General features: G+C 43.1%; 1 protein-coding gene across 5 annotated transcripts in view; it reads left to right on the top strand.

Annotated features, from left to right (window-relative positions):
• Positions 1-26,102, top strand: part of Foxn3 (forkhead box N3) — a 435,807-nt gene that overhangs the window by 252,280 nt on the left and 157,425 nt on the right. For all 5 annotated transcript variants that reach the window (XM_008843801.3, XM_008843799.3, XM_008843802.3 and 2 more), the window contains exon 4: positions 5,541-5,653. In XM_008843801.3, the coding sequence (XP_008842023.1) occupies positions 5,541-5,653 (113 nt within the window). The remainder of the gene's footprint in view (positions 1-5,540; positions 5,654-26,102) is intronic.

Raw genomic sequence — 26,102 nt, 5'->3', positions numbered from 1 at the left:
ATCCTTCTGCCTCCACCCCAACTGCCTCTTTTCTTTCTCCTCTTTCTTCTTCCCTCCCTCTCCCTCTCTCTCTTTTCTTTCTTCTCCCCCCCTCTCCCTCCCTCCCTCCCCCCCCTCCCTCCCTCTCTCCCTTGTCTCAACCTCTACACCAGAAGAAGACCTTGAACACCTGATGTTCCACCTCCACCTTCCGAAGGCTGGGATTGCAGGTGTACACCATCACACCCGCTTTAATTTAATTCTGCGGATTGAACCCTAAATGTCATGCATGCTAAGCAAGTACTTTATCAACATCCCCACCCCTGTTTAGTTCTGCCAAATACCTTAACCAGTAGATCTTAATAGACAGGCTCAATGGGTTATGCATTCAGGAGCGTGGTAGATTTTCTCTCCTCTAATCTTCACCCTAGTTAATTATAGCAGACTGTTACTTTTCTTTCCCTGACACTTTGAGTCCATTCCTACATCTGTCTAGTTCTTCAGAATGCGTTTTTGCAGCTATATCCTTCTTCCTCCTCCTCTGCCCTTACCTGACTCAACACCTGTGGTCATCAAGCCTGTATGCTGAGTCCATCCAAGCACATTTCATCAGGACCCCTTGGCACCTCCAGCCCATGTCTCACACAGCAGCTGCTGCCTTGCTTCTAACTCATCATTCTGTTGATTTCTTTCCCAGCAGTTCATATTGCATGATATAGTTTATTTTTGCACCTGCCCATCCCTTTTCCTCTCTAGAATTCAGGCTTCATGAAGGAAGCCACATTTTTTGGTGTTGCTTTTATTCATGTATATCTCCCCCACAGTGACTGACAGTGGTTCAGTCCTGAATGAATGAATGCTGAATGAATGAATGAAGAAATGTGCCTATAGAATGAGGTTGGGTAATACTAGAAACAGAAATGGCATGTGAGAAGCATCAAAAAGTATCATTTTAAGTTCTGTAAGAACATATGCCAGGCTCCCTGCTCCTTTTCAAAAATTGAGTCCTGCCTTGCCAGCCACATTTCCCAAGCTCAGCCTCTGAGCATCATGTTACATCCTTGATTACTGTTAGCAGAGGCCTTCACCCCAGGATGGGGTGAGAAGGAAAAAAGGATCTCTGAAACTGTTGTCCTAGACCAATGTTTGTCAAGGGCTGTTGACCTAGCTCCCAGCTAGAAGTGTCTGTTACCTTGTGACCAGTACACTCTTACACACGTATACACATAAAAATTCACAGCACATTGCTACATATATTTCTGATTCTCGTCTTTTCTATTTTGTTCTTTTAAAACAATCTTAGTTATGACCCGTTAACATTGGTTTCATGATCCATTAATGCATCATGGCTCATAGTTTGGGAAACAGAAACCACGGTTTAAAACATGGTACCTTGGAACTGGGAAGGCAGCTCTGCAGGTAAGAGCATGAAGACCCGCCAACTCTCCAGCACCGGTGTGAGAGGCTGGGCTTGTGCCTGCGTCTGCCTGTAACCCCAGCTCTGGGGAGGGTGGAGAAAGGAGCTTCCTGGGGCTTGCTGGCTAGTTGCTGGCCTTGAGAGCCTGTCTCAAGGGAATAAAGTGGAGATGATAGAACAGCATACCCAGGGGTCCTCTCTGCCCTCTGCATGTACTCAGTGCCTTTACACGCATGCACATAACCCCCCCCCCCCCGCCACACACACATCATGCTTTTCCTCAGGAATTCTCTATCTAGCAAAGGAAGTTGAACTTGAAGATGGATGGCAGCTGACTGCTAAGCTCAGTCCAGGCCTGAGGGTGGGGGGGTTTGGGAATGAACCTGCAGAGATGGTCCCTCCACCCAGACCTCTCCAGAGGCCTGGGAGAAGTGGACCTTTACATGTTAAATTAATTTTTTTTTTTCTTTTTCACAACATTTTCCTTCTCTTGGTTTTTCTCTTGGGTATTGATTTTTGTTTTGGTTGTCTGTGACTCTCAGGTACTTTTTAATTAAAGTGATGTAGAAACTTGGTCTCATTTTTATAAAACTCCCTTAGTTTTATAATATGCATGTACACATATGGGAATATATGATGAAAATAACCTCTGTCTTTTCTTTTGAATCTCTTAACATTTAATGGTGCATGGCCCTCACATTATTTCCATTAAGAAAACAAAAACAAGGTGCTGGAGAGATGGCTCAGCAGTTAAGAGCACTGACTGCTCTTGTACCCAGCACCCACATGGTGACTATGAACCGTCCTTAATTCCAGTTCCCAAGGAATCCGAAGCCCTCTTCAGACCTCCGTGGCATTATACGACATGGGTGCACTCACATACATGCAGGCAATACACTCATACACATAAAATAAAGAACCCCCCCCCAAAAAATCTATGCATTCTTGTCTTTAAATGAGATGTGGAGATTTCCATAAGCGCTCTGATCTCAGACTTATTGCACAACTATAATCAAATTACACCCTCTTCTGCAAGAGGCATTCAGTACAGTTTTCCTGGCCTTCGAAACTTGAGCACTTTCTTCTCTGTACATTTCCATTTTAAAAGTTCTCAAGCAAACCACATGAATCAACACACAAAACCGAAGAGGAAGCTTGAAAGCAAAGTGTTTCCAGCCTTTCTGTCTCCCCAACTCCAAGGTCTGAGCCCAATGCCCCACCTCGGAACCATCAGAAGTGCAACAGGTTCCCATGGGTGTGTCCCCAAGAAGCATCACATTTGTTTTTTTCTTTGAAATGCTTGCAGTTCTCCGTACAAAATGTATAGAAAAGCAGTAAGATACATTGAAATGCAATCAGTGTCTGTCTGGTCAGTAAAACAATAACAGCGTCAACAAAAAAAACCAAACAAGCCACAAAGTACCAGCAATTCCAGGCCTCTTACCATAGAATTGAAGAATGGATCAGGATAGGAACCATTCTTAGGATTCAGAGCCCTAGATTGTTTCTCCACTTAACATGTACTAGCACATGTGGCCACATGCAGTAACCAAATTAAGAAACCTCAGATCAATGCTCCCAATACAAAGGCCAGGGCAAAAGGAAAATTTGAGAAGCTGGGCGGTTGTCAGTGAGTGAGAAGTTACAGTAGCCAGAGCCTAGTGTATGTGGTACATGGAAGGTAGAGCGATGGAAAGGGGTTTATAGTAGAATGCTGAAAAGCTTATCAAAGTATTGTTCAGCAGAGACCATAGCACATATGAGGAGATGACCATTTTATCCACTTGCAGTTCACTAGAACCCCTCCCACCACCACCATTGGTGCTGAAAAATAGCAGATTTGATATAAGGAATCATGTCCAGTTAAGCACGTTCTCTTTGTAAAGATCTGGATACCTTGACCTGTCATTGATTTATTGGGTACCTGCAGGTATGGCCACTGTGCTAAGGGTTTTGCATCACTCCATCTCTGGCCTTCTACCCTTCTCTCAGCAGTGAGGGAGCTGTGACTCTGTGGTACCATCTCTTGTCCACAGCCACAGGGGAGTGGCCGTGTAGCCAGACCACCGTTCTTCTTTTTCCTCTGTCTTCCTCTTTTCAACTGGATCACTTACCACCCGATTGTTCTGCCCAAATGTGGGGTTTATTCAATCTAGCCTTTAAATAGTATCATAGGATTGTAAACACGATACTTGAGTTAGGCTTAGGAGAACCGCATTCTTGGCTTATAGTTATTTACTTAGGTTAGTTGGCCTTTATTGCTTTGTCTTGGTTGTTTTCTGGTATAAGATTAAACTACCTGCTTTGAAAGCCATCTCGATGGAAACACAAGCCATTAGGTTCCCAGCCCTGAAATCATCTCTTTGCAGAAGTGTTTGAACCTCCTGTAGCTTAGGCCATAGTGTACACTGGTAACTAGGGATCTCTTGGGAGCCTTTGATGATGAAAGTCAGGCTAGCACACACCCCTCCCCACTGCTGAAGAGCAGCTTTGATGGGTAGTTTTACCTCAGCCCAGTTTCCTAATTCTGGTCTTCCTCCTCCCTGCCACGTCTCCACCCCTTACCTTTTGGCTTTTTAAAAAGTATGCTGTACAGCTTTTTCCACAGGAAGAGATGGAGGATCCAGGGCCTGCTTTACTTGGAAAGGCTCATCAAGCCCTGTGTACTGTGCCAGACTTGAAAATGTGTTCATGAAAGGAAAGGTCATGGAGGGACTTTGAGTTTTCCAAAGTTGAAGTCTTTTAGGTCTTTAAATGGGCCAGATGATTAAACTGTGCATGTGTGTTTAGCATAGATGCTCTGGGGCCTGAGCAACTGGGTGGATCGACGTGCTGGCCTCTAACCATGGCTTCCTGAGACGCCCTCATTCCCAGTACACTAGAAACAGTTTATTCAGGTTGTGTGTGTGCTGCTGTTACTGAGACGCACATATTATTTTAATGTGTGCTGTGAATTTGCATGTAAGATTTATAAGAACATTATTTGGTGAAGTGATGACTGAAGTGTAAATTTTTAAAAATCCTTTAGAGATTTTTGGAAAGGCTTAGCTTTGGTGCCCCTTCAGTGCTGTTTTCTCATACTTTTCTCCCTATGTTAAAAGGTTTTCTTGAGTGCTTTCGAAACATTGGAAGACAGCTCCAAGCTTCCTGGAGTGGAAGAGTTGTGGAGACTGGCTGGAAGCATGGGGTGGTGTGGGTTCAGCTAATTGAACTTCTTTTCTTTCCAAATCAGTAAATATTTACAAATGACCTTATCAAACACTGGGTCACTTGAATGTAGCACAGTGAGAGTAACTGCCCTGCTGCCAGTTCTGCTGGGCTTCAGAGGAAGTCCCCCCTCCCCCTCCCCCTCCTTTTTTTTTTTTTTAAAATGTGTGGATCTTAGTCTAAATGTCTCCGGCCAGCCCAAAAGTGGGCCTCAGAGGAAGCTTCCTTCTCTCCATGGACTAGTCATAGAAAATTTGCACTTTTAAAGTTTGTCTTCTTCTAAAGGTTCAACTCTTAGAGACTGGAGCAGATCCCTGTGAACTGAAGAATCCAAAAAGAACCCCACCCCCATCCCCCACTGGCTTAGGTCTGCTGTTGTTGTCTGAGATCTTTTGTTTTTTTGGGGAAGGTAATTATAAATTCCATTCCAAGCATAAACATTCTTTTGTGAGCAAGTTGGAAAAAGAAAAATGAGTGGATTACTTTTCCATTTTTGTAAGATGTGCCAATATAATGTGGTTTAAAAACAGCTGTAATTTTTAGAGCAGAAATGGTACATTGAGGGTGTTTCCGCCCTCTTAGTCAACATGTGAACTTCAACCAAATTATAGATTTTGGAAGAGAATACATATATTTTTCCAAATTGATACTGAAAAAATAATAAGGGATTCTCATTTAGGGGATGATTGGGATATGAATATTGTATCAGCATAATCTGATAGCACCATGCTCATCCGGTCTGTCCAACTTAATGCAAAGAGGAGGGACAAGCCTTTTATGATGTTCTCTTGTCAGAGTATAATAATTAATTCTGGCAAATAGTCAACATCTCAATGAGAAGCTTTTGAGAATGACTACACTAGAGCAATGCATCTGTTTGCTGTGGATACTGCGTACTTCTGTATTAACACTTTTGTATTTTAATTTTTCTCTGCAGAGTATTGGGAAAGGGTCGTTGTGGTGCATAGACCCAGAGTATAGACAAAATCTAATTCAGGCTTTGAAAAAGACACCTTACCACCCACCTCCCACTCCTCAGGCATATCAAAGGTAAGCAAATCAGACTATCAGATTTTTTTTTTTGTCTACTGAAATTGCATTATTTTGGCAGCGACAGGCGCTGAAACTAATTTAATAGGCTGTGTGAGATTTTTAAAAATAACCACAGATAAATGAGAAAGAAATTAAGTATTATTAGGAAGCACATCCATTGTTACAGTCCCTGCAAACCTTACCTCTTCTGCTGCTTCAGAGGAGTGTGTTTCCAGAAGGCTTCATGGTAAAATAATGTCTCTTCCTGGGTAGAAACATTTACAAAGGAAAGTTGACAACTTTCATATCTCTGTGTGTCACGTTTTGTTGGGATAAAGGAGCGAGGCAAACAAGGGATTCCACCTTCCCAGAGCCTGACCGTCTGTACAGATGTTGAGTGAAGGCGTGCTCAGCTGTTGTCAACCTGTCTCCATGTAGACGGGCTCCTGAGTGATGGGTTTGTTGTGGTTACTCATTGTTTGCCTCTTCAAGAACAGTGGAAAACAGTGACCGCTGTCCCCTCCTCACATGCCTATTTGTTGTGAGATTGAGGTCACAAGTGCCATTTTTACAAACATATAATTGGAGGGGAGGGGTAAGTAGCTTGTCACCATTTTAAGAAGTATGTTTGTGTTAGAGTCCCAGAAAGGGCCATCAGTAACACAGAACCAGATTTCACAGTGGATTCTTATCTGTTCATGGTGCTTGGGTTTGAAGGACATCATCAGCCCCACCTCTTAAGTTTAAAAGGCATGTAGAAATGTTTCTGTTGCAACTAACTGGTTAAGGGAACTTGTTCTTGGATTGCACGTTTATGTTAATTGGGAATAGTATGATGTCAGAGGTTTGGGGAGTTTCACAGTCCAGTTTTTGCAGATTCTTCTAGGCTGATGTTGCTTCTGGAGGAGGGAACACAAAGTGGGTCTATGACATGGCATTAATGAAGTCCTCGTGCATCCCATCACAGACCCTAGACAATCAGTCTTCAGCAAGAGACTGGCAGGAACAGCTGGGCTCTTTGAGAAGACTGCTGTATGTTGCCTTTGCTAGGCGATTAGCGTGATGGTAGCCATAGCAACTGGAGCGTCTCCATAGCAACTCGTAGCTGAGACAGGTGCAGTTGCATCACAAGGCTGTTTGTTGCCTGGCAAAAGGACAGGCCATTAGTACTTAGATATACGCTGTTGCCTTAGAAACAAATAACCCTACACAGCAACTACAGTTGGTTTGCAAGGTTTGGGGGGGAATAAAACAAGGTTGTAGCAGCTTTTGTCTGTGTTCATAAAAATCAGTGGAAGCATACTTTATTCGAAATGACAACTAGAGGTCACATAGCTGTAGGAGATAAAATGGGATTTTCCAAAGCAGCCTAACTGGCATTGTAGAAATGTCCAGAAGGACAGAGCCATATGCTTGCCTTTCTCCTTGTGATTGTAGCTACTCCCGAAAAGGAAGCAAACTCGAGTTGGAGTAGAGAATTGCTCCTACATGGGGTTGCTGGGGTCCTGGCACTGATGACTGAATATTTCCCAGATTCATAGCTTCTTTGTCATTGTTTCCCCCACTCTCCAACCTCTACTCCACTTACTTCTCCAGTTCCTACCTAGAAGTATTTCACATCCCTCTGCTTCCAGCAAGCTAAAAACATAAGTGCTATGCACTGGGTCATATCACTGGTTCATTTAGACCAGTGTTTTGTTGCCAAACATGACCCCAAGGGAAACACTGCAATTACTTAATAATTTGAGGGATTATAACAGAGCTCTGGGGGTTGCAAGTGAAATGTACTCAGGAAAGTGGTATTGTGAGCTGGCCTCAGCCTAATAACTGCATTTGAGTTTTAATATGGGCATAAAAATGCAGATGAACTAGAGCTTTTATAGTGAAAATAATTTCCAGATACTTTAGATTCCGTTCTGTCGCCTGCATGCAGCTCCTTTTCTCCCAGTTAACGGGGGAAAATGTTCCATCACTGACCCATGCAGTTGCTTAGATTTCACCTTCATCAAGGTCACTGGGTGTGGAGTAAGATGATAGGTGAGATCCCAGCCTGCCTCTCCTATGGCTTAATCCTGAGGGGGCAACCTGCCTTCTGTTTGCCTTTGGAAGAGCTTGGTTGTGGAACCTCTAGTATGTGAAATTATGCTAAGGGTACTCAGTGCTGGATAACTGGTCAGGTATCTCTGTGCACTGGTGCTGGAAGATGGAAGAGGAAGGAGCCAGTTATAAACAGAGACCAAAACACCAAATGATGGAATCAGGCCAGGTCCACTGTGATGCAAGGGATCACTGTCAGCCCTGTGTGGAGTCACTGTGAAGCCTCCTGGAAAGTGCATGGGTTCTGTGGAGCCCGCACTCAGCGTGCTGAAGAAGATAGGGATTCTGCTAAGGTTAGCTCTTGCTGTCACTTGCAGGTGTGTCTGGCGGTAACACTGAACTGAGCCTCTGGTAGCTAGAAGCTCTGCAGGAAAATCAAGGCATCTGAAAATACTGCCCCAAACCTTGTTCACATCCAGATTTAATGTGACCCATCGCATTATGTACACTGGCACCTGTTTTCCAAGATGCCCTTTCAGATGTTTGTTGGGATGTCCCTCTACACCTGCTTTCTTTTTTTATACTAAATACCTTTTTAAACTGAGATTCAGAATACTAGGTAACATTATTCTTTGTATTAGTTTACTCAGGCCATCATGACAAAGGACCACAACTGAGTGAGTCAAACAGCATAAATGTATTGCCTGAAAGTCCTCAGTGCCACAAGTCCAAGGTCAGGGTGTTAGCAGGGCTGGTTTCTTTCACAACTATGGGACAGGCTCTTGCAGGCCTTGTCCCTGCTTCTGGCAGCTTGATGGCAATCTCTGATGTTCCTTGGCTTATGGAAGCATAAGTCCCATCTTGGCCTCCTTCCTCACAGGTGCTCTCCCTGTGTGCTGCCTCTCTCTCTGAACTTTTCCTTCTTATAAGGTATATTACATTTCTGTTGCTGTGATAAAATTCTGTGAGCTGAAGCAACTTAGGAAGGGTTTGTTTTAGCTTACTGTTTCAGAGGGAGAGTCCATAATGGCAGGAAAGGCATGGCATGGAGGCAGGAACAGGGAGCTGGCTGATCACAGTTCATCCACAGACAGGGAGGGAGGGAGGGAGGGAGAGAGACAGAGACAGAGACAGAGAGAGCACAGAAAGTAGGGTGAGAGTATAAACTTTCAAAGTATAAACCTTTCCCCAGTGTTGCACTCCTCCAGGAAGACTATACCTCCTAAAGGTTCCATCACCTCCCCCGACAGCACCAGCTGGGACCATGTGTTCAAATACACGAACCTACTTGGGGGACATTTCTTTGAACCACCAAAACTATGTACATTTTCAATTAAGAGCCTACCTTATTCCATGTGATTTATTTTAACTTCTCCAGTGGCCTGAAACCTAAATAAAGTAACATTCTGAGATACTGGGGTCTAGGACTTCTACATGGGAATTGTAGGAAGACATAATTTGGAGAAGAAGAACATAGGAAAGTGTTGAAAATGCAAAATGACAGGGTAGAGTCAAGACATAGGAACCATCCTGAAACTGCTCTTTTGAGCCAAGCTGGTAAAACTGGAACCATGAGCTAAGTAATGCTATTGTATTATAACCCAGAGTATAAAGCACTATCTAGTAGCCCATACTGATAATGTGTAATTGAATAAACAAGACCAAGGATGCATTTCCCATAGAGAAGAATTCCATGCAGTTGATGAAGATAGCCCTCTTACCCTAATGACTTGCTTGCCTATAGAGAAGGGTCAGAAGGGATGTTTATAGCAGACAAACCTGGCAAATGCTATCTACCAGTCAGAGATCACATTTATTCCTGATGGGAGGTTAATAGCAGGCACCTCCAGTATGATGTCACATTGCATTAGTTAGCATTCTGGCCCTGTGATCGATACCTTGTATGAAAAACCTAAAGGAGGGAAGATTTATTTTGGCCCATGGTTTCAGTCCCCTGTCCCTTGGCTCTGCCATGATGGCTCACCTCATGGCAGTTGGGGAGGGAGGGAGAGGGTAGGGAAAGGGCTGGTGTTCCAATATCCCTTTCAGGAGCACCCCCCAAAGACCTAACTTCCTTGTAGTAAGCCCCACCTCTTAAAGATTCCAGTATCTTCCGATAGTGCTACAAGCCAGCTGCTCACCCTTTAGTATATCGGTCTTTGGGGACATTTAGATTACCAGCCCAACAGTGGTTTTCCTGTTGAAACTTCCAACCATGAGGCAAACATGAAACAATGGCTTTGTCCTCCTCGGGGATGATCTCCAAAATACCAGATTGGCACCCCTCAGAGCCGCAGAGGCCATCAGAAATGGGATGTCTGAGAAACTTGTAGGCTAAAGGAGGCTGAGGAAACATGATGGCTGTATAGGAAACATGATTCTGGAACAGAAATGGGCCTCAGACAGAAAATACAAATGCAAAGAAACCGTGCAATTTAGCAGAAAGTAAAGTGCCGGTGCTCGTTTCCTAGTTAGGACAAATGTGTCATAGGAATGCGGGGTGTTTGAATGATGGGAAACTGAATGAGGGGCACAGGGGACTCCCTTGTGCTGTCTTTGTAACTGCTTAAAAATGAAAAAATAGTCACCCGCCCCCCCAACATAGACTAATTGAACTTACCAGCTACATTGATTTTAGATACCCAAATCATTCTTGGTGTAAGAAAGACGATGTCCTTGCCTGACTGAGCAGTTGTTGGGCTGCTTCTCTGTCATTGTCACAGTACAATCAAAGAGCTGGTTGTCAGGGCTCTTGCTTCCACTCACTCTTTGTAGGATCTGCTGAGTGACATGAGGGGTGCCACGGTGATTTCAGTAACCACAGGCCTTGGGACTTTCCCTTTATGAAGTGGCACTCAGCTGTGCTTTGCAGGGTCCCCATGACTTGGGAACTGAGGCCAGTTCAGCTTGCGTGAGGACTCCACACCTTTGCCAAGGTCAGGGGGCACATGAGCTTCAGAGGATGTTATTTTTGGATGTCTCATCTATTGCTCCTCAGAAAAGTACCATGAGCTGTTTTAATGTTTAGCCCTCTTCATGTGACCACCGTTCCTGTGGTAGCCTTTCTCATTAAAGGATAGGCATATTTTTAATACTCTTGATAGATATTGCTGGAGTGCTTCCTGATTTTATACTGTTCCAATTTGTGTTCCCATCAACTTTTATTTCACACATGTGCATATCATAGCACACATGTGGAAGTCAGAGAACAATTGTGGGAGTTGGTTCTCTCTCCTCCCACCATGTGGGTACCAGAGATAGAACTCAGGTGGTCACACTTGGTGACAAGTGCCTTTACCCTGCTGAGCCATCTCTCCAACCTTCCATCAACTTTTAAAGGAAATTCCCATTTTCTACCTTTCTCAATGTCTGGTGCTTAAATAAAAAAGTAGTTCCTCAGTGGGGGCCTTAAGCTTTTGTCATTTGGGTGTTTTATAGTAAGGAATCGAAATGCCGCAGTACTACATTAATGCACTGTAACTGGTTGATAATGTCATCACAGTGTTTGAAAACAGTTGCTGTAAAAGGTTGTACATATAAAGATCTTGTGTAATATTTTTATTGGTAGAGGCACTAATCCAAAGTCAATTTACAGAAAAACATTGTAATCCTCTCTCAGCACAGATGAGGAACAGGTTGTGTGATTCATCAGTGTGGTTTAGTTTCTTGCATGATCAGTTTTTACAGAATGGAAATGATCATTTGAGAGCCGGAGCCAGTGAAGCCTGGTGGGGTTTTCTGGTAGATCACAGAAATCCTTCTATCTTAGGAATTTCTGGTCGCTGACAGATCAGTCTTGTGTGGTTCCTAAATGGCTAGAAACTCTGATTGAGGAGCCCTTTGTTTCCCAGTATGCTTCCTGTGTTTTCTTAAAAGTCATCACACTGAAAATAATGAGTGTATCTTATAATTTGTTTTAATGTATTGTTGAGAAAGCATTTCAAGAAAGTTTTTTTCTGTTCTATTTTTTTTTTTTAAATAAAGAAAACAAAGCCTCAGACATTTAAACTTATTTAGCTCTTTTTGCTTCTCTTTTTGGAGCAATTTAATGAGCCACAAAAAGGACATTAGTGGCCTCTAACAAGCTTTTGGCCTTTCTGATATTGAGGTTCTTAATGAAAATGGTTGTGTTTTAGTGTTAGCTCAGCAAAGAGCTTTATTTTATTCTTCTCACTACCCTATTCAAGTACTCTATAATTCCTTAAATAGAGTAATACTGCTAAGGACTTGTGGAGTGGTCATTGCATATTCAAACGAACAGTTCATCTCTCTGTTTGTTTTGATGCTGGGAATTAAGCCCTGAGCCCTGAGCATGCCCACCAGGTAAATAGCTTTGACTGGCTGGAAGAGTCAGCCTGGTGCTGGCCTCTAGGGAAAAGCCTGGGGAGGAGGTAGGATGCTGTGGAGGTGCTTGGGAAACTTATCCTTTTAGACAATTAAGAGATCAGTAAATCCTTAAAATGTTAAGCTTGTTAACATAACAGTGTTAATTCCTCCACTCAAAATGCTGAATTTGCACACAGCAAAGAACTTATTGCTTGGATAGGATCCCATGTATATATTTTTAGTTTACAAGACAGCTTTCATTCTAGTTTTTTAAAGTATTGTGCATTTAAAGCCACAATAAAATCAGTTTTAACTTTCATTGAAGGAGTTTAATTGTTAAATCATCATGTGTTTTAATTCAGTCAGGCGTAAAGAAGGAGAAGATTTAGAGTGGTTGTATCAGTCTTACATTTATATTTCATTGTAAGCAACTTATCTGATAGAAAACATAGATAGTTCTTTGAATGCCCATTGTGTTCAATGCACATATTTTTATAAGCTTTATTTAAAAGGTTGTGATATTATCTATTTGAAAGATTAAATTTTTATAGTAATTTTTAAAAGAATATTAAGAATTTGAAAATCGATGCAAAGCTTCATTGTGTTAAATTTGTATGTGAGCATGCTAAATTTATATAATAAAATAGATATGGGATTGAATCATTGAGTTTTATAACAATACTTCAGGTAAACATTTTATTTTGTCAGAAAAATTGGAGGGGATAGGCTGAAAAAGACTTCAAATGTAGGAGTACCCTCTTATTTTTAAGTTACAATGCCCAGTATGCGTTTTAAAATCCATTAGTTGGCTATAATTTTATTTCATATCAAATCATATTATCTATTGACTTCCATTATGTTTTGTGAGTTAGTCATAGAATATCTTTGACCTCAGCATTCTGCCTTCGGCATGCTATGCACTGTACATTTAATCCCCATTCTATCCCACATTATTTTATTTAAATGGAAAACAGCCAGTGTTGTTATCTTGAAGCACTTAGATTCTAGGTGGATCTCATGAATACCGGACTCATTCATTCCATCTCATTCTGTGTTCACACTCTTGAAAGTTGAACGTTGTAAGCAGTGCTGCTGTTGATGTCTCTTTTACTTGGTACCAAATAAAATTCCTGGCCCAGAGAGCCAGCTAGAGTGATGTCATCTTCTGCGGTCTTGGGGTAGCGTAAGTACCTGCTTATTTTAGTGGCAGAAGTGTTAGGAGTCTACTACTGATAGATTCCTGTTGCTCTAACTCCAAAGACATGAAAACCAAGAAGTATTGTGTTTCTCATACCTCCTGAGAAGAAAGTTTAGGTGCTGATGGACCTAGTAGGGGGCTGGAGTCTTTTCAGATTTGCTTAGTGTCTATTTGCTTCTCCAGACAGTCAGCTGAGGGCCTGGCAGCTTCCTGATCAGAGCACCTGAGGCTTTTTGAGTAGGAAGGAAGTAAATGACCGTGGATGGGGCTGACCTGTATTCTGCAGTTGTCAAACCCTTCACTTTCCAAGAGGAGAAGAAATTGATCTGTGCTAAAAATAGGAAAGAACTCTAAAAAGAAAAATTGCATGCAGCAAATGATGTACAATACAAATAAAAAGGGCACTGCTTTCTTTGTTTTTGCTACAGTGTAAAATGACAAATATTTTCTTCACACACACACACACACACACACACACACACACACACACACATCTCAGCCTCCTCTTTCTCCAGCTTCTGGTTACATTAAATGTTTTGGGATATTCTAGAGGGTGAGGGCAGGTAAGCCACCTCTGCTGGTAAAAGCCCTTGCTGTGCAAGCCTGACCTGAAGCCAATCCCTAAGAACCCACATGAAGGTGGAGGGAGAGAACTAACTTTGAAAGTTGTCCTACCTCCACACAGTTACATCATATGTGTTCATGTACACCAAATAATAAACAAAAAATTAATGTAAAAACAGGGTGATTAAGAAGTAGAGGTATAGGGGCTGGAGAGATGGCTCAGCAGTTAAGAACACTGACTGTTCTTGCAGAAGACCTGGATTTGAATCCCAGCACCCACACGGCAGCTAACAACTGTCTGTAACTCTAGTTCCAGGGGATCCGACAGCCTCTTTTGTCCTTTGTGGGGCACAGATGCACTTACCTACATGCAGGCAATACATGCAGACACATAAAATAAAAATAAATAAAATATTTTTTTTTTTTTTAAAAAAAGAAGTAGAGGTATAACATGAGGCTGGGGAGATGGCTCCTTGGGTATAGTGCTTGCTGCTCCAGTATGAGGACCCTAGTCTAGATGCTGAGTCCCCATGTGTGAAGACACACCCAGTGACATTTGTCCGTAATCCCAGCACTGGGGAGGAGATGGATCCCTGGAGATCACTTGGCCTTCTCTTCATGCAAGATTGGTGAGCTCGAGGTGCAGTGAGAGGTTCTGTCTCCAAAACCAAGGCGGAGAGCTAATGAGGAAGATGTCTGACATCAGTCTCAGGCCACACCCCAACACACTAACAAATTTACACACGTGCAACACACATAGACACACACACACGTGCACACACACAAAAGTAGAGCTATAACATATATGAGATAGTAGAACCATGGCTCCTAAGAGGTCTGAGGAAGGTAGAGTGAGAATTTGTTTACTGTACGTCAGCAGTGAGTTATGTTGGGCCAAGTGGTAGTATCAGAGCAGTAGGTCACCTTACTAAATGTGAGTGTTTAGCTGTCCACTCGTTCCCACCATCAGTATAGGCAGACCTCCCTAGGAGGCTTCTGTCCAGGTGGGAGGGGCCATTTAAACAATAAGGAAAGTGCTGCTTCTTGCAGGGAAATTGTTACTGCTAAAGAACTGGATGAACCCAGAGAAGGTGAATATAACAGCCACCTGCACCATCGGTGAAAAGGAGCTGGGTTGCAAAGATCTCTTAATGGATTAGCATCTCATGTTGCCAGACCAAAATCTGGGTGATGATTTTGTTGAACAGTAAATGGGCGGGGAGGCTGGTCAGAGGCAGTCCAGCCAGCTTCCTGGGTTGTCCCAGAGCTGCTGAACTTTATTTGGAGAATTGCAAGTTTTCCCTTCCAGATTGAGATTCTCCAGCATCTGCTGAGCTGCGGGTCCAGGTGGAGTGGGGTGGAGTATACGTCTTTGGCTGCTTGTTTGCAGCTCTCCAAGCCTACAATGTAAGGTGCAAACTAAACATTAGGGCCAGCAGGCCTGGCCTTGTCCCTCAGAAGTGAGGGTCAGCCTCCTCCAGCTTTCAAGCCCATGATGGGACTGATTTAGTTACTCTTCATTTCTGCCTCATCCAACTTTGATTCGTGCCCTGCAATTACCTCGCTTGTTTTAGTGACACTGCCTTCCATGTGAATAAGATTATCTCTGTAGTGTTTTGCCAAGCAGAAGATCATTTCCAAAAGCTGTCCATCAGATCATTTGGACCTCCCCCTACTGTTTATCCAGTGAATTAATGAGAATACCACTCACCCTTTATATAAATCTTGGGGGAGGAGCTGGTGTCTCCTTGTTCTCTAGAATCACTTCATTAGCCTTTGGTTTTTTTCCACATGTGAAGTCCTTGTTACACTATTTGTTAAACTATTCTGGAGACGGTGAGAAGTGTCAGAAATTCCGAAGTCATCAGTAACCTGTGCTGGTGCTCACATCACCTGGACAGAACATCCACAAACTATGAGACACGTTTTGTAATCCTTATCTCTCTGAAATCATGTTGCTTAATCACGATAGTCCAAGTTGAAGCATGTACTGTGTGTTTACTTCTAAATAAAAAGTTCTAGCCGGGCATGGTGGCGCACGCCCGAGGCAGGCAGATCTCTGTGAATTCAAGGCCAGCCTGGTCTACATAGTGAGTTCCAGGACAGCTGGGGCTACAGGGAGATCATGTCTCAGAAAGATGAAAAAAAAAGTTCTGGTTGAGGTTTGTTTACCATCTGGTTGTTGTATCCTTATGTCTCTAACAAACCTAGCCGCGTCTCCCAACCCCCTGCACATGCACCGGGATGCAGTGCTCCTCCGCTTTTTTTTTTATTCTCCTCTCCAATTGTGGGGCTTTTGAATTTTTTTTTTAATTATGAGAGCAACATTTTTTATGTTTGGTTTCTTCTAGGCTAAAACTGTTCCCCACCTTTTCTTGAATACTTTTGGAGAAACTGAAGCACATAGAGAGTTCACACCTCTTCACTTTCCAGCAGAGCCTGAGGAAAAATGTGCTGGCTTGGCCTCATCCTGCTGGTGGTTCCCGAGCCTAGCCTCCTCCTGTGCTTGTTGTGGAGGGACCCAGGTTGGCCTGCAGATGGACTAGCAGCTGGGCCATTCTCAGGAGGAAAAAGCCAGTTGGGATAATGAAAAAGACCTAAAGATGTCAAGCTGTCAGAGGGTGGTGGTGGCTTCCATAGCCCCTACCCCTGTACTGCTCCTTTGCAGGCCAGCAGTCAGAAGCAAGGCTCCATCCTGGGCCTACATCCAGCCAACACAGTGTCCTTCATTAGCACATGATGGAGCAGGACCCCAGAACCATACGCCTGCCCTGCTGCAGGCTAGGACAGGAGGCTAGCCAGGCTCCCTCCCAGCCGCTTCAGGCACACCTGCTCCTGAGCTAATCTCAGTACATCTTAGAAAGACTTGGTTGGTCACTCCTTAGGTGTGGCTGTGGGCTAATTACAACTCCCTGAACCCTTTTGTCATTCCTGTTGTGGTTTAAGACCACTTGTCTCAGATCAGGACTTTAGGATATTACATTATGATGTGTGGGACACTTAGCTCTTGTGCCTGGCCCATAGGAAAGCAACCTTGGATTTATTTCTCTTTTCTCATCACTGGCCTCCTTTTTGATAGCTGCAAGTCTTATTTATGCCTGCTCCACATACCAATTGGTTTTGGATCACAAAGTATTTTTTTTTTATATAGTATATATTTTTTTAACTTAAAATTTTTTTTTATTATTTTTATTTTATGTGTGTATGTGTATTGCCTGCATGTAGGTAGGTGCACCCCTGTCGTTCAGTGCCCATGGAGGTCAGAAGAGGTTGTTGGATCCCCTAGGACTGGAGTTACCAACAGTTGTTAGCTGCCATGTAGGTGCTGGGATTCGAACTTGGGTCTTCTGCAAGAACAACCAGTGTTCTTAACCACTGAACCATCTCTCCAGCCCCTATAGTATTTTCTGTACTCTTCACTGGTTTTAAGATCTGCAGAAACCAGGCCCCTTCATAAACCCTCTCTGTCTTCTCCTTGGATTTTAAGCACAGTGTTCTCCACATAGGCTTCTTTGGGAGATATTTAGTGGTGATTACCCTTGGAATGCCCAGCACAGATTATGAGAAAAGTGCAAAGTATTTTCATTCATAAATCTAGCATTTGGAAGGAAGCAAAGAGCTGGGCTCTGTGGCAGTATAGCTTTTCCACTCTCCTTCCCCACCTGTTTGCTCAGCCCCACTGTACCCTTGTGGGTACAGGGAGCCTCACTCTGGGCACTACCATTCTATGAGGCTAGGAGGCCAGTCATGTTGCCTTTGGATAGGAGAGTTCTTATTTCCAGGTGGCCAGAAGCTGCTGTAGGAGGTGCAGATGTGACTAAGGTGGCCCAGGCTTGGGTTGGCCCCCCCTTTGTCTCCTCCCTGTGCCTTTGCAAAGGAGCCTCCCTCTGAGGCCTGCTATGATGGGGACAGGCTCTTGAAAGGTGAGGCCTGGAGCTCCCGCCCCTCATCTTAATGGGAAAAGCTTCCAACCCAGGCTGGCCGAACAGTTCATTGTGCTTCTTCTCCCTGGATCCATAATCCTGCTTAAATCTCTTGGCAGCAACTCATTAGCTTTTTCTTCCTCCATTCCTTTCTTTGATGAGGACAAAGCTGGCTCCTCCCTGCTCTCAATCTTACTTTTCTTTCCCAGGGAATTGCCCTGTGTGTTTTCATCCCCTAGGAAGAAAGTCTTCCACCTGGTGTCCTCCCTACCTGCCAACAGAGAGGGAGGACCTCATCCTCAGGATTTTAAAGTTTGTATTCGGAACTCCTACATCCATGGTGCTGCAGACCCTGTCTGCAGGATTCTGCTGTTGGTATGGGGGAAGGCACGTCTCTGTCCTGAGTGCTGAAGACCCCCTCACCAGCCCCCGAGCTCTTTAATGGAGTGTTCATGAGGAAGCACATACGGTAATGCCAGTGGAATTTTGTTCTTATTAAAGCCCTTTGAAACCCCTCATTCTGACAACACCCCTCTTGCCCTCAGCCTTTAGATGTGGCATGCTCTGTCATCAGGGTTGGTAAAGTCAAAGTTGCAGGAAAACCAACTGAATTTCTCTCAAACAATGCTTTGATGTCAAGTAAAACAAAAATCTGTTTCTACCAATGTCCCAGACTTCTAAGAGATGAACTCTGAAAGTAAGCTCTTTAGCACAGTAAGAATTTTAAATTTCTTTCCTCCTCTGTGTCAAATCTAAACTGTTCTGGATTTGGGATGAGAGGGACACAACTTGGCACGGACCGAGCACCTGGTATGTGCCAGGTCTCTTTTAATTCATCTAAGACTCCAGTGAAATAGAGTTTTTGTCTGTTTTATATTTGAGAGCTCTGGAGGATAGGTAGCCATGTGCCTGAAAATGGCCAGCCTGGGACCTGAGCCAGCTTGATTGCACTGTTCCTTTTCTCACTGTAATTTACCACCTCGTGGTCACTGTCTTTTACTGGAAACATTATCCAGTGTGTAAGAATTGATGAGCCAATCCTTGTCAAGGAGGAATGGCCTATTTGAGCTGGTTAATATTGTTAACTTGGAGTCTAAAATCACCTAGAAGACAAACCTCTAGGCCTATCTCTGAGGGATTTTCTAGATTAGGTCAATTGAGGAGGGAAGACCAATCCTAAAACTAGGCATCTTTTTTCCTTGGATTCAGGTCGCAGACTGAGAAAAAGAGAAAGCAGGGGCTGATGAGATGACTCAGTGGATAAAAGTATGTGCTACGCCAGCCTGATAACCCAAGTTTGACCCCCAGAATCCATGTAAAAAGCCAGATATGGTGACAAGCGTCTGTAATCTCAGTACTCTTGAGGCAAAATGGGAGGCAGAGATAGATGTCTGGAAGCTCAAGGGCAGTGTGCAGCTCAGAGGAGGCAAGAGTGACCCTGCCTCAAAACAACGTGGATGGAGAGAACTGACTCTTGCAAGTTGTCCTCTGTGCTGCACACTGCCCTTGAGCTTCCAGACATCTATCTCTGCCTCTCATTTATTTGTTATTTTTATTTTATATGTATGTGTGTATTGCCTGCATGTAGATAAGTGCACCCGTGTCATGCAATGCTCACGGAGGACAGAAGAGGCTGGAACTAGAGTTAAGGGCAGTTGTTAGCTGCCGTGTGGGTGCAGGGATTCGAACCTGGGTCTTCTGCAAGAACAGTCAGTGTTCTTAACTGCTAAGCTATCTCTCCAGCCCCAGTAATAGTTTTTTAATGGAAAAAAAATGGAGAATGTAAGCCAAGCATTAGCATTCATCTCTCTCTACTTCCTGACTGTGAATACAATGTGACCAGCCACCTCAAACACCTGCCATCATGACTTCCCTGCCATGATGGACTGCACCCCTGAACTATAAGCCAAAATAAACTCTTCTGTCTTTAAGTTGCTCATACCACGTATTTTACTACAGCCGTGAGAAGAGAGCTGGCACAGTATACCAGTATACCACTTCTTGAAAGGTATTTTAGGTTTTGTAGCACACTGGGAGTAGGGTATTCAGCTGTTGGGAATGGAGATCTAAAATTGGGAGTGGAGACAGCAGAGGAGAGACAGTTGGGCCATGAGAGCTTCGGGATATGGGCAGAGAGGAAACTGAGACTTGAGCAGAAGGTGAAAGAGTTGTTGAGTTCAAGGGAAGGGAGTAAGTAAAGATCATGGTGAGCTGGGGGTGTGTGGTCTGCACATGCAGTGTGTATCTGCTGTGTGCTCATGTACAAAAATCAGTTCCCATTTAGATGAAATAGAAAAGTAGATTTGGGATCAGGACAAATAATACAGTACTGTCTCAAAATGATGATGTAAGTTTTATGATTTGAGGGTTTTTTATACTGACTTTTTTGTTGAAGTTCACATTCCAAAGCTTCCTTGTTCATTAACTCCACCACTGGACTGTTTAGTTTTAATTTTTCCTCCTAAATACTCAGTCATCCTAGGTAATAAATATTTTTCCTTTATCTGTTCATTTATTAAAAGTAATTTAAAAAATTATTTGAATGGAAAACTGGCAAAGTCTACCTTTTGGGTTTGTGTATGTTTTCTTTTAAAAAATCATTGTGCTTGAAGCAATGTATTTTGTTAACATTCTTCAGAAAGAAAACCTCTCTAAGCATTAGCCTGAGCCTCTAGTATTGTATAAATTCAAAAAACATTTTTGCAATAAGAATAAATTAGTATGGACCTGGAGAGATGGCTCAGCAATTAAGAGCACTGACTGCTCTTGCAGAGGACCTGGGTTTAGTTCCCAGCACCCACATGGCAGCTAATAACAGCTTAACAACTGTCTATAACTCTGTTTCCAGGAGAGCTGACTCCCACTTCTGGCCTCCTTGGGTATTGCACACCCGATACACATACATGCAGACAAAACACTCATACATTAAAAAATTTAAAAACTAAAAAGAATGAGTGTTAATTTATATCCTCTGTTTGACCTGGAAGTGATAAAATGGATTAAAGACATATAATTTTATTTTGTTAAGGAATAAACCATGAAAATACCTCTAAACTTCTAAAACTATACATCTAATTTTGGTTGGTTCAGATGTACAGTGCTCTTAGACTGCAGCTTTTCTAAGGCAAGATTTAGATTCTAAGAAATGATCTGCTCTGCTGGCTGTTTTGTTCTGTATGTGCCAAGTTACTTAGGCTACAAATTGCAACTGATGAGAATGTTTTCAATAACCTAAACAGGACTATTGCCAAGGGAATTAACTGAAATTAATGTGCTAGACCATTGGGCTTTTCTGCAATTAATCTTGGAACCTTTTTTTTTTCTCCTTCTCCCCAGCTTTATTGAAATAAATTTGACAAATCTATATTTTTGGTGTACAATCTAACTTTTTGATGCATATATACATTATAAATCAATTAACACAAGGCTAATGTGTTTGCCTTCTCACATTGTCACCATTAATGTATGTGTGGTGTGTGACTCTCTGTATCTCTGTGTGTGTGTCTGTCTCTGTGTGCATGTGTCTGTGTGTTTGTGTGTCTCTTAGTGTGTGCATGTGTCTGTGTGTCTTGAGAACACTGAAGCTTTATACTCTAAGCTGATTTCAAGCACACAGTACCTTATGACTAGCTGCAGTCACTGTGTTGCACATTAGTCTCCAGAACTCACTCCTCATATAACTTGAGTTTGTACCCTTTGACCACCAGCTCCCCTCTGCTTTTGGTATTCCCCCCAAGAGGTTACTGCCAAGACCAGCATCATAGCGCCTCCTGTCCCCATGCCTTGTCATTGTGTTTTAAGTCTTTAATGCATTTTTCCTTTGATTTTGTACTTCCCACTTAATTTTGTTCTTCAAATGAAATACATTATTATTTAAAATGTGTATGTCATTTTCCTGATTGCAAAGGATTGAATGCTAAGTATCGTCTTTGAGCCGTAATTGCCACATGGAGTGCATCTCTCTCGGTAGCATGCATCGGAAATCCATGTTGAGAATTCCTGTTTGTGGTTATACCATTCTGAACAAACCTGATCTTCTCTGATCTTGGAAGGTTAGCAGGGTCAGGCCTGGCTAGTTCTTGGATGGGAAAATTTCTGTTCCATGTCATAGAATACTGGAATTGAAAGGACTCTAACGGATCCTAGAGTGAACAGTGTCCAGTAGATGTTGAAGTTTTACTTTTGAGTATACATGAAGTTTTTGTAGTTTACATTTTGGGAATGTAGTAACTTTATAATAAGCTTATTCCAGTGTTTCCCAGTCTTTATAAAATCAATACTTAAAAAAAATTGTGGCACACTTACTAATATATTATAAGAGGCATCAGTTTGGCAAAATATTATCTCAAATAGCTCCTGGTATGTAAATTGCCAGTCACTAATGGATGATGAACTCAATTTGGTGATTGGGGCCAGCTTTTTCTTTTAAGTGAAAACTGCTAGAGTCCAATAGGAGACACCAGAGTGATTGTGCATAGGGGGACAAGTGTTTTGTGCAATTGAGTTTCGGTTATGTTTGTGTGCTTGTGTGAAGTCAGTCATTAGGAAACATCTATTTCTTACTGCAGACAACAGCCAAAAAACTCTAGAGGACACTGGTCTGATTCACTTCCTCTTTACAAGAGAAAACACTTGAGTCTCCTGTGGGGCATCAGATCATGTGCTGAGTTAGTGATAGAATCTGAAGCTTTTATCCTTCTCCTCCTAGTATACTAGTACACTGCTAAACACATTCATCACCTTGTCTAGAAAGCAGTGCTGGTGCAAACAGCCTAGATACCCACCCACAGATGTATGGTTAAACAGAATGTGTACAAGGAAATACTGTTCAGCCTTAAAATTATGCTGAGTGAAATAAGCCAGTCGCACAAAGCTCATTTATAATATTCACTTACAGGAAGTTCTTTGAACAGGGAGTAGAGGTTACTGTGAGTTGGGAAGGTAGCAATGAAGAGTTAGTATATAATTGGGTACAGAGTGTCTGGGATGATGAAAGAGTTCTGGAAATAGATGGTGGTGGAGGTTGCACAATAGGAATGTCCTTAATACCACACCACTGAACTGAACTTTTTTTTTTTTTTTCGAGACAGGGTCTCCCTGTAGCCCCAGCTGGCCTAGAACCCACTATGTAGACCAAGCTGGCCTTGAACTCACAGAGATCTGCCTGCCTCTGCCTCCTGGCTTGAACTGAACTTTTAAAAAAATGCTTCATGGGTCTGGAGAGATGGCTCAGTGGTTAAGAGCACTGGCTCCTCCTGTAGAGGGCCTGGGTTCCCCTTCCCAGCACCCACATGGCAGCTAACAACTATAACTCCAGTCCCAGGGGCTTCAACACCCTCTTCTGGCCTCCAAGGACATTGTATGACATGGGTGCACTTACATACATGTAGGCAAAATACTTATACATGTAAAATTTTAAAAATAATTTTAAAAATGGTTCAGAGTATAATTTCATTATATATATATAAAATCACCCTCCCTTTTAAAAAGGCACAAAAGAATTTTTAAAAAGCCATACAACTTTTTTTTTTTTTGAGAGACTTTGTTTTGCATTTTACTATCCATTCATTCCTTTGGTTTCATCCCCTTGAGGGTATAGGCCCAGACAAGAGAACCTTGAGGCAACAAGACAGGCTCCTTCCTCTTAGTCCCTGAGCACAGTGGCCAAGGGTGGTCTCAAGGCTGGAATCCCTTCCCCATGGGCTAACACTTCTGACTTGAGGCAGTTTGTATCATGGGTTTCCTCTTGGTTTCACCCTCTTCAGTTACTGTTTATCTATAAACTGTAAGCCTTGTTCTCTTTTTACTCTTCCCTCTTCCTTTACAAGACCTGCGAGTCCTCTGCAAATAGCAGGTTTAAGTGATGCGCTACTGCACTTGAGTCTGTTACAGTGATTTGTGGTAGACCCATCTCTGCTCTTGTCTTATTTATGAGAACCACAAGCATCAGGGTGACCAGAAAGGGGGCCAGGGATGGCTGGAGAGCAGAGCTTGGAAGTCTGCTTCTTCCTTGGAGCTGAGTAAGATCTTTGAAACTCCGCCACCCTGGTAAGTTACTACTGTACATCTACTGATGGGAGTCACCTGCTGGCCATGAGGACTTCAGATGTTTTTTACTGGGGAGCTGACACCCCTTTGCTTCTGACCTCTCTGCTGGTAATACCAGATAGGTCTGTGTTTCTAGCAATCCTGCCTGAGCCTCTGCAGCTCTCAGATCTGTATCCATAACCAAGGAAACATGAAGGGCATGCCTTTGACTCCACTACTGAAAGCATTTACTGGGAGCCAAGGAAATGCTTTAGAAATAAATTGATATGTTAACACTGAAATTTTTGTCGTGAGTGAGGGGAAACAGAAATGGCTGGTAGACTCTTCTGAGTTGGGTCAACATATCATGATATTGACTTTGAACTTCTTAGCTGCCTATGGGAGTAGTAGGTATTCCCTAGGGCTTTCTACCTTAGCACTGTTGACATTTGGAGTTAGAGAATTTGTTGACTTCTTGTGCATTGTAGGACATTTAGAAGCATTTGTGGTCTCTACCCACCAGTTGTATCCTCCAAGATACAAAGGTCAAAGTGGTTGCAGACATTGGCCCATGTTCCCGAGGAGACAAAATTATCCTGGTTGAGAACCACTGGCAAGCTCCACAGCCCTTCTGAAGCCTGAGTTTTATGTGTTGAGTCCTTTTATCAGTTGTACTACTGGGAAAAAAAAAATAATGAAAAGGGCTTGAGGTTTTATTCTTACTTTGATTTAATTCTTCATTAATACAAAACAAATCTTTTTAGAAATATTATTTTTATTTTATGTGTACGTGTGTAGTGCCTGCATGTAGGTAAGTGCACCAGTGTCGTGCAGTGCTTGCAGAGGACAGAAGAGGCTATCGGATCCCCTGGAACTGGAGTTACAGACAGTTGTTAGCTGTCATGTGGGTGCTGGGATTCGAACCTGGGTCTTCTGCAAGAACAGTCAGTGTTTTTAACCGGTGAGCCATCTATCCAGCCCCCAAATTCAAATCTTTAAAGAGCATATAAAATGTGATAGGTTGGGGGAAAACCAGCCTCCCATCAAGGTCAGAAAGAGTCCCTTGTCCTGTACTAGGTCTGCTTTGTTGGTGACAGTGTTCATCACCGTAAGGTAATGTGATTTCTGGTGTTTTCTGTCTGCTCGAGGATTGCAGCATGGGGAGGGTTTATGGCTTCTCTGTCTTCTGTTTTGCTCTTCTCCTCCATGGCATGATAGGATCCCATGTGGCTGTTGACTGAGCTGGTACAAGTGAAGCCAGTAGCAGGGGCACCGGGTAGTACCTGCCCACTCTTCCTGTCTGAGCCAGTCTCATAGTTTCATGATGTGGGAAAGTTACTGCGTCTCCTGTGCCCAAGTCCTACTTTTCCGTGTTTGAGTGGAGGCGCCTGCTCTTGTTAAGTGGCCAGCCATGATGTGTCCAGACTCACCTGTGGAGCTCATGCGGCATCAGTCACTTGAGATCTTGGAATCTTTTTTGGTGTGGCTACTTCTTCCAGCGTCTTGGATAAAATCCCGGGTGCTATCCTCTGCGAAGTAAAACCTTCCTTTCCCCTTCTCGCCTGTGCTGGCACCAGCGTTCTTTGTGCATCCATCCTGTTTTGCTAGAGCTCTAGTGATCCACACATTGTGCAGTTCACTGGAATATGTCTGCGTTTAGTTGTGACCCAGTCGCCAGGTTTCCTGTTGATCATCAAAGTGCATACGCCATTTAGGAAGATGGACTTATAAATACATCTCATGTAATAGAAGAATTGTTTCCTATTGGCTTTACAGAGGACGAGATTTAAGTTTACTGCCTTTTTAAAGCTCTTCCAAGTGCTGAAGGACAGCAAAGCAGTGGTGCCCTGTGGAAGGCATGGCTGTTCTGGGAGAATCCTGGGCTGGGGATCTGAAACCGTGGTGTTTTATGTTCACACTGGCCTCAATTTGCTATGCACTAGCCCTGGTAAACTCTGAACACTTCATCTTCATGGAGCTCCTCTCCTTGATTAGCACACCAGTGTGGCTGGACTGGGTCATCTCTGCAGTCCCTCCTCACTCTGACAGTCTATGCATGTACAGTTGGCATCTAGAAAACACATGGTTTGTCAGGCTTGTAAGGATTTATTATATATTTTTATAGTGACTTCCTTCTCACTTGGATAACCGTGGGAAGATGGGAAGTCCAGCAACTGTTTTAGGGGTAGACCCATCTGAGTGGTAGACCAATAGTTGGAAAAACTGAGGAGTGCCTTGCCCTGAAACTTCTCCAGAGATATCTCTGACAGTCTCCAGAGACACTATCCTGTCATTCTGCCATCTGTACAGTTGCATAAATCCACTGGGTCTAAGTTATACATTCTGTCTGCTCCCTAGGCTGTAGGTAAATTTGCAGGATAGTGTAAACCTT

Source organism: Nannospalax galili, unplaced genomic scaffold (assembly GCF_000622305.1).
Source record: "Nannospalax galili isolate Female #2095 unplaced genomic scaffold, S.galili_v1.0 scaffold500, whole genome shotgun sequence".
NCBI lineage: Eukaryota > Metazoa > Chordata > Mammalia > Rodentia > Spalacidae > Nannospalax > Nannospalax galili.
This window is presented reverse-complemented; position numbering and strand designations above follow the sequence as displayed.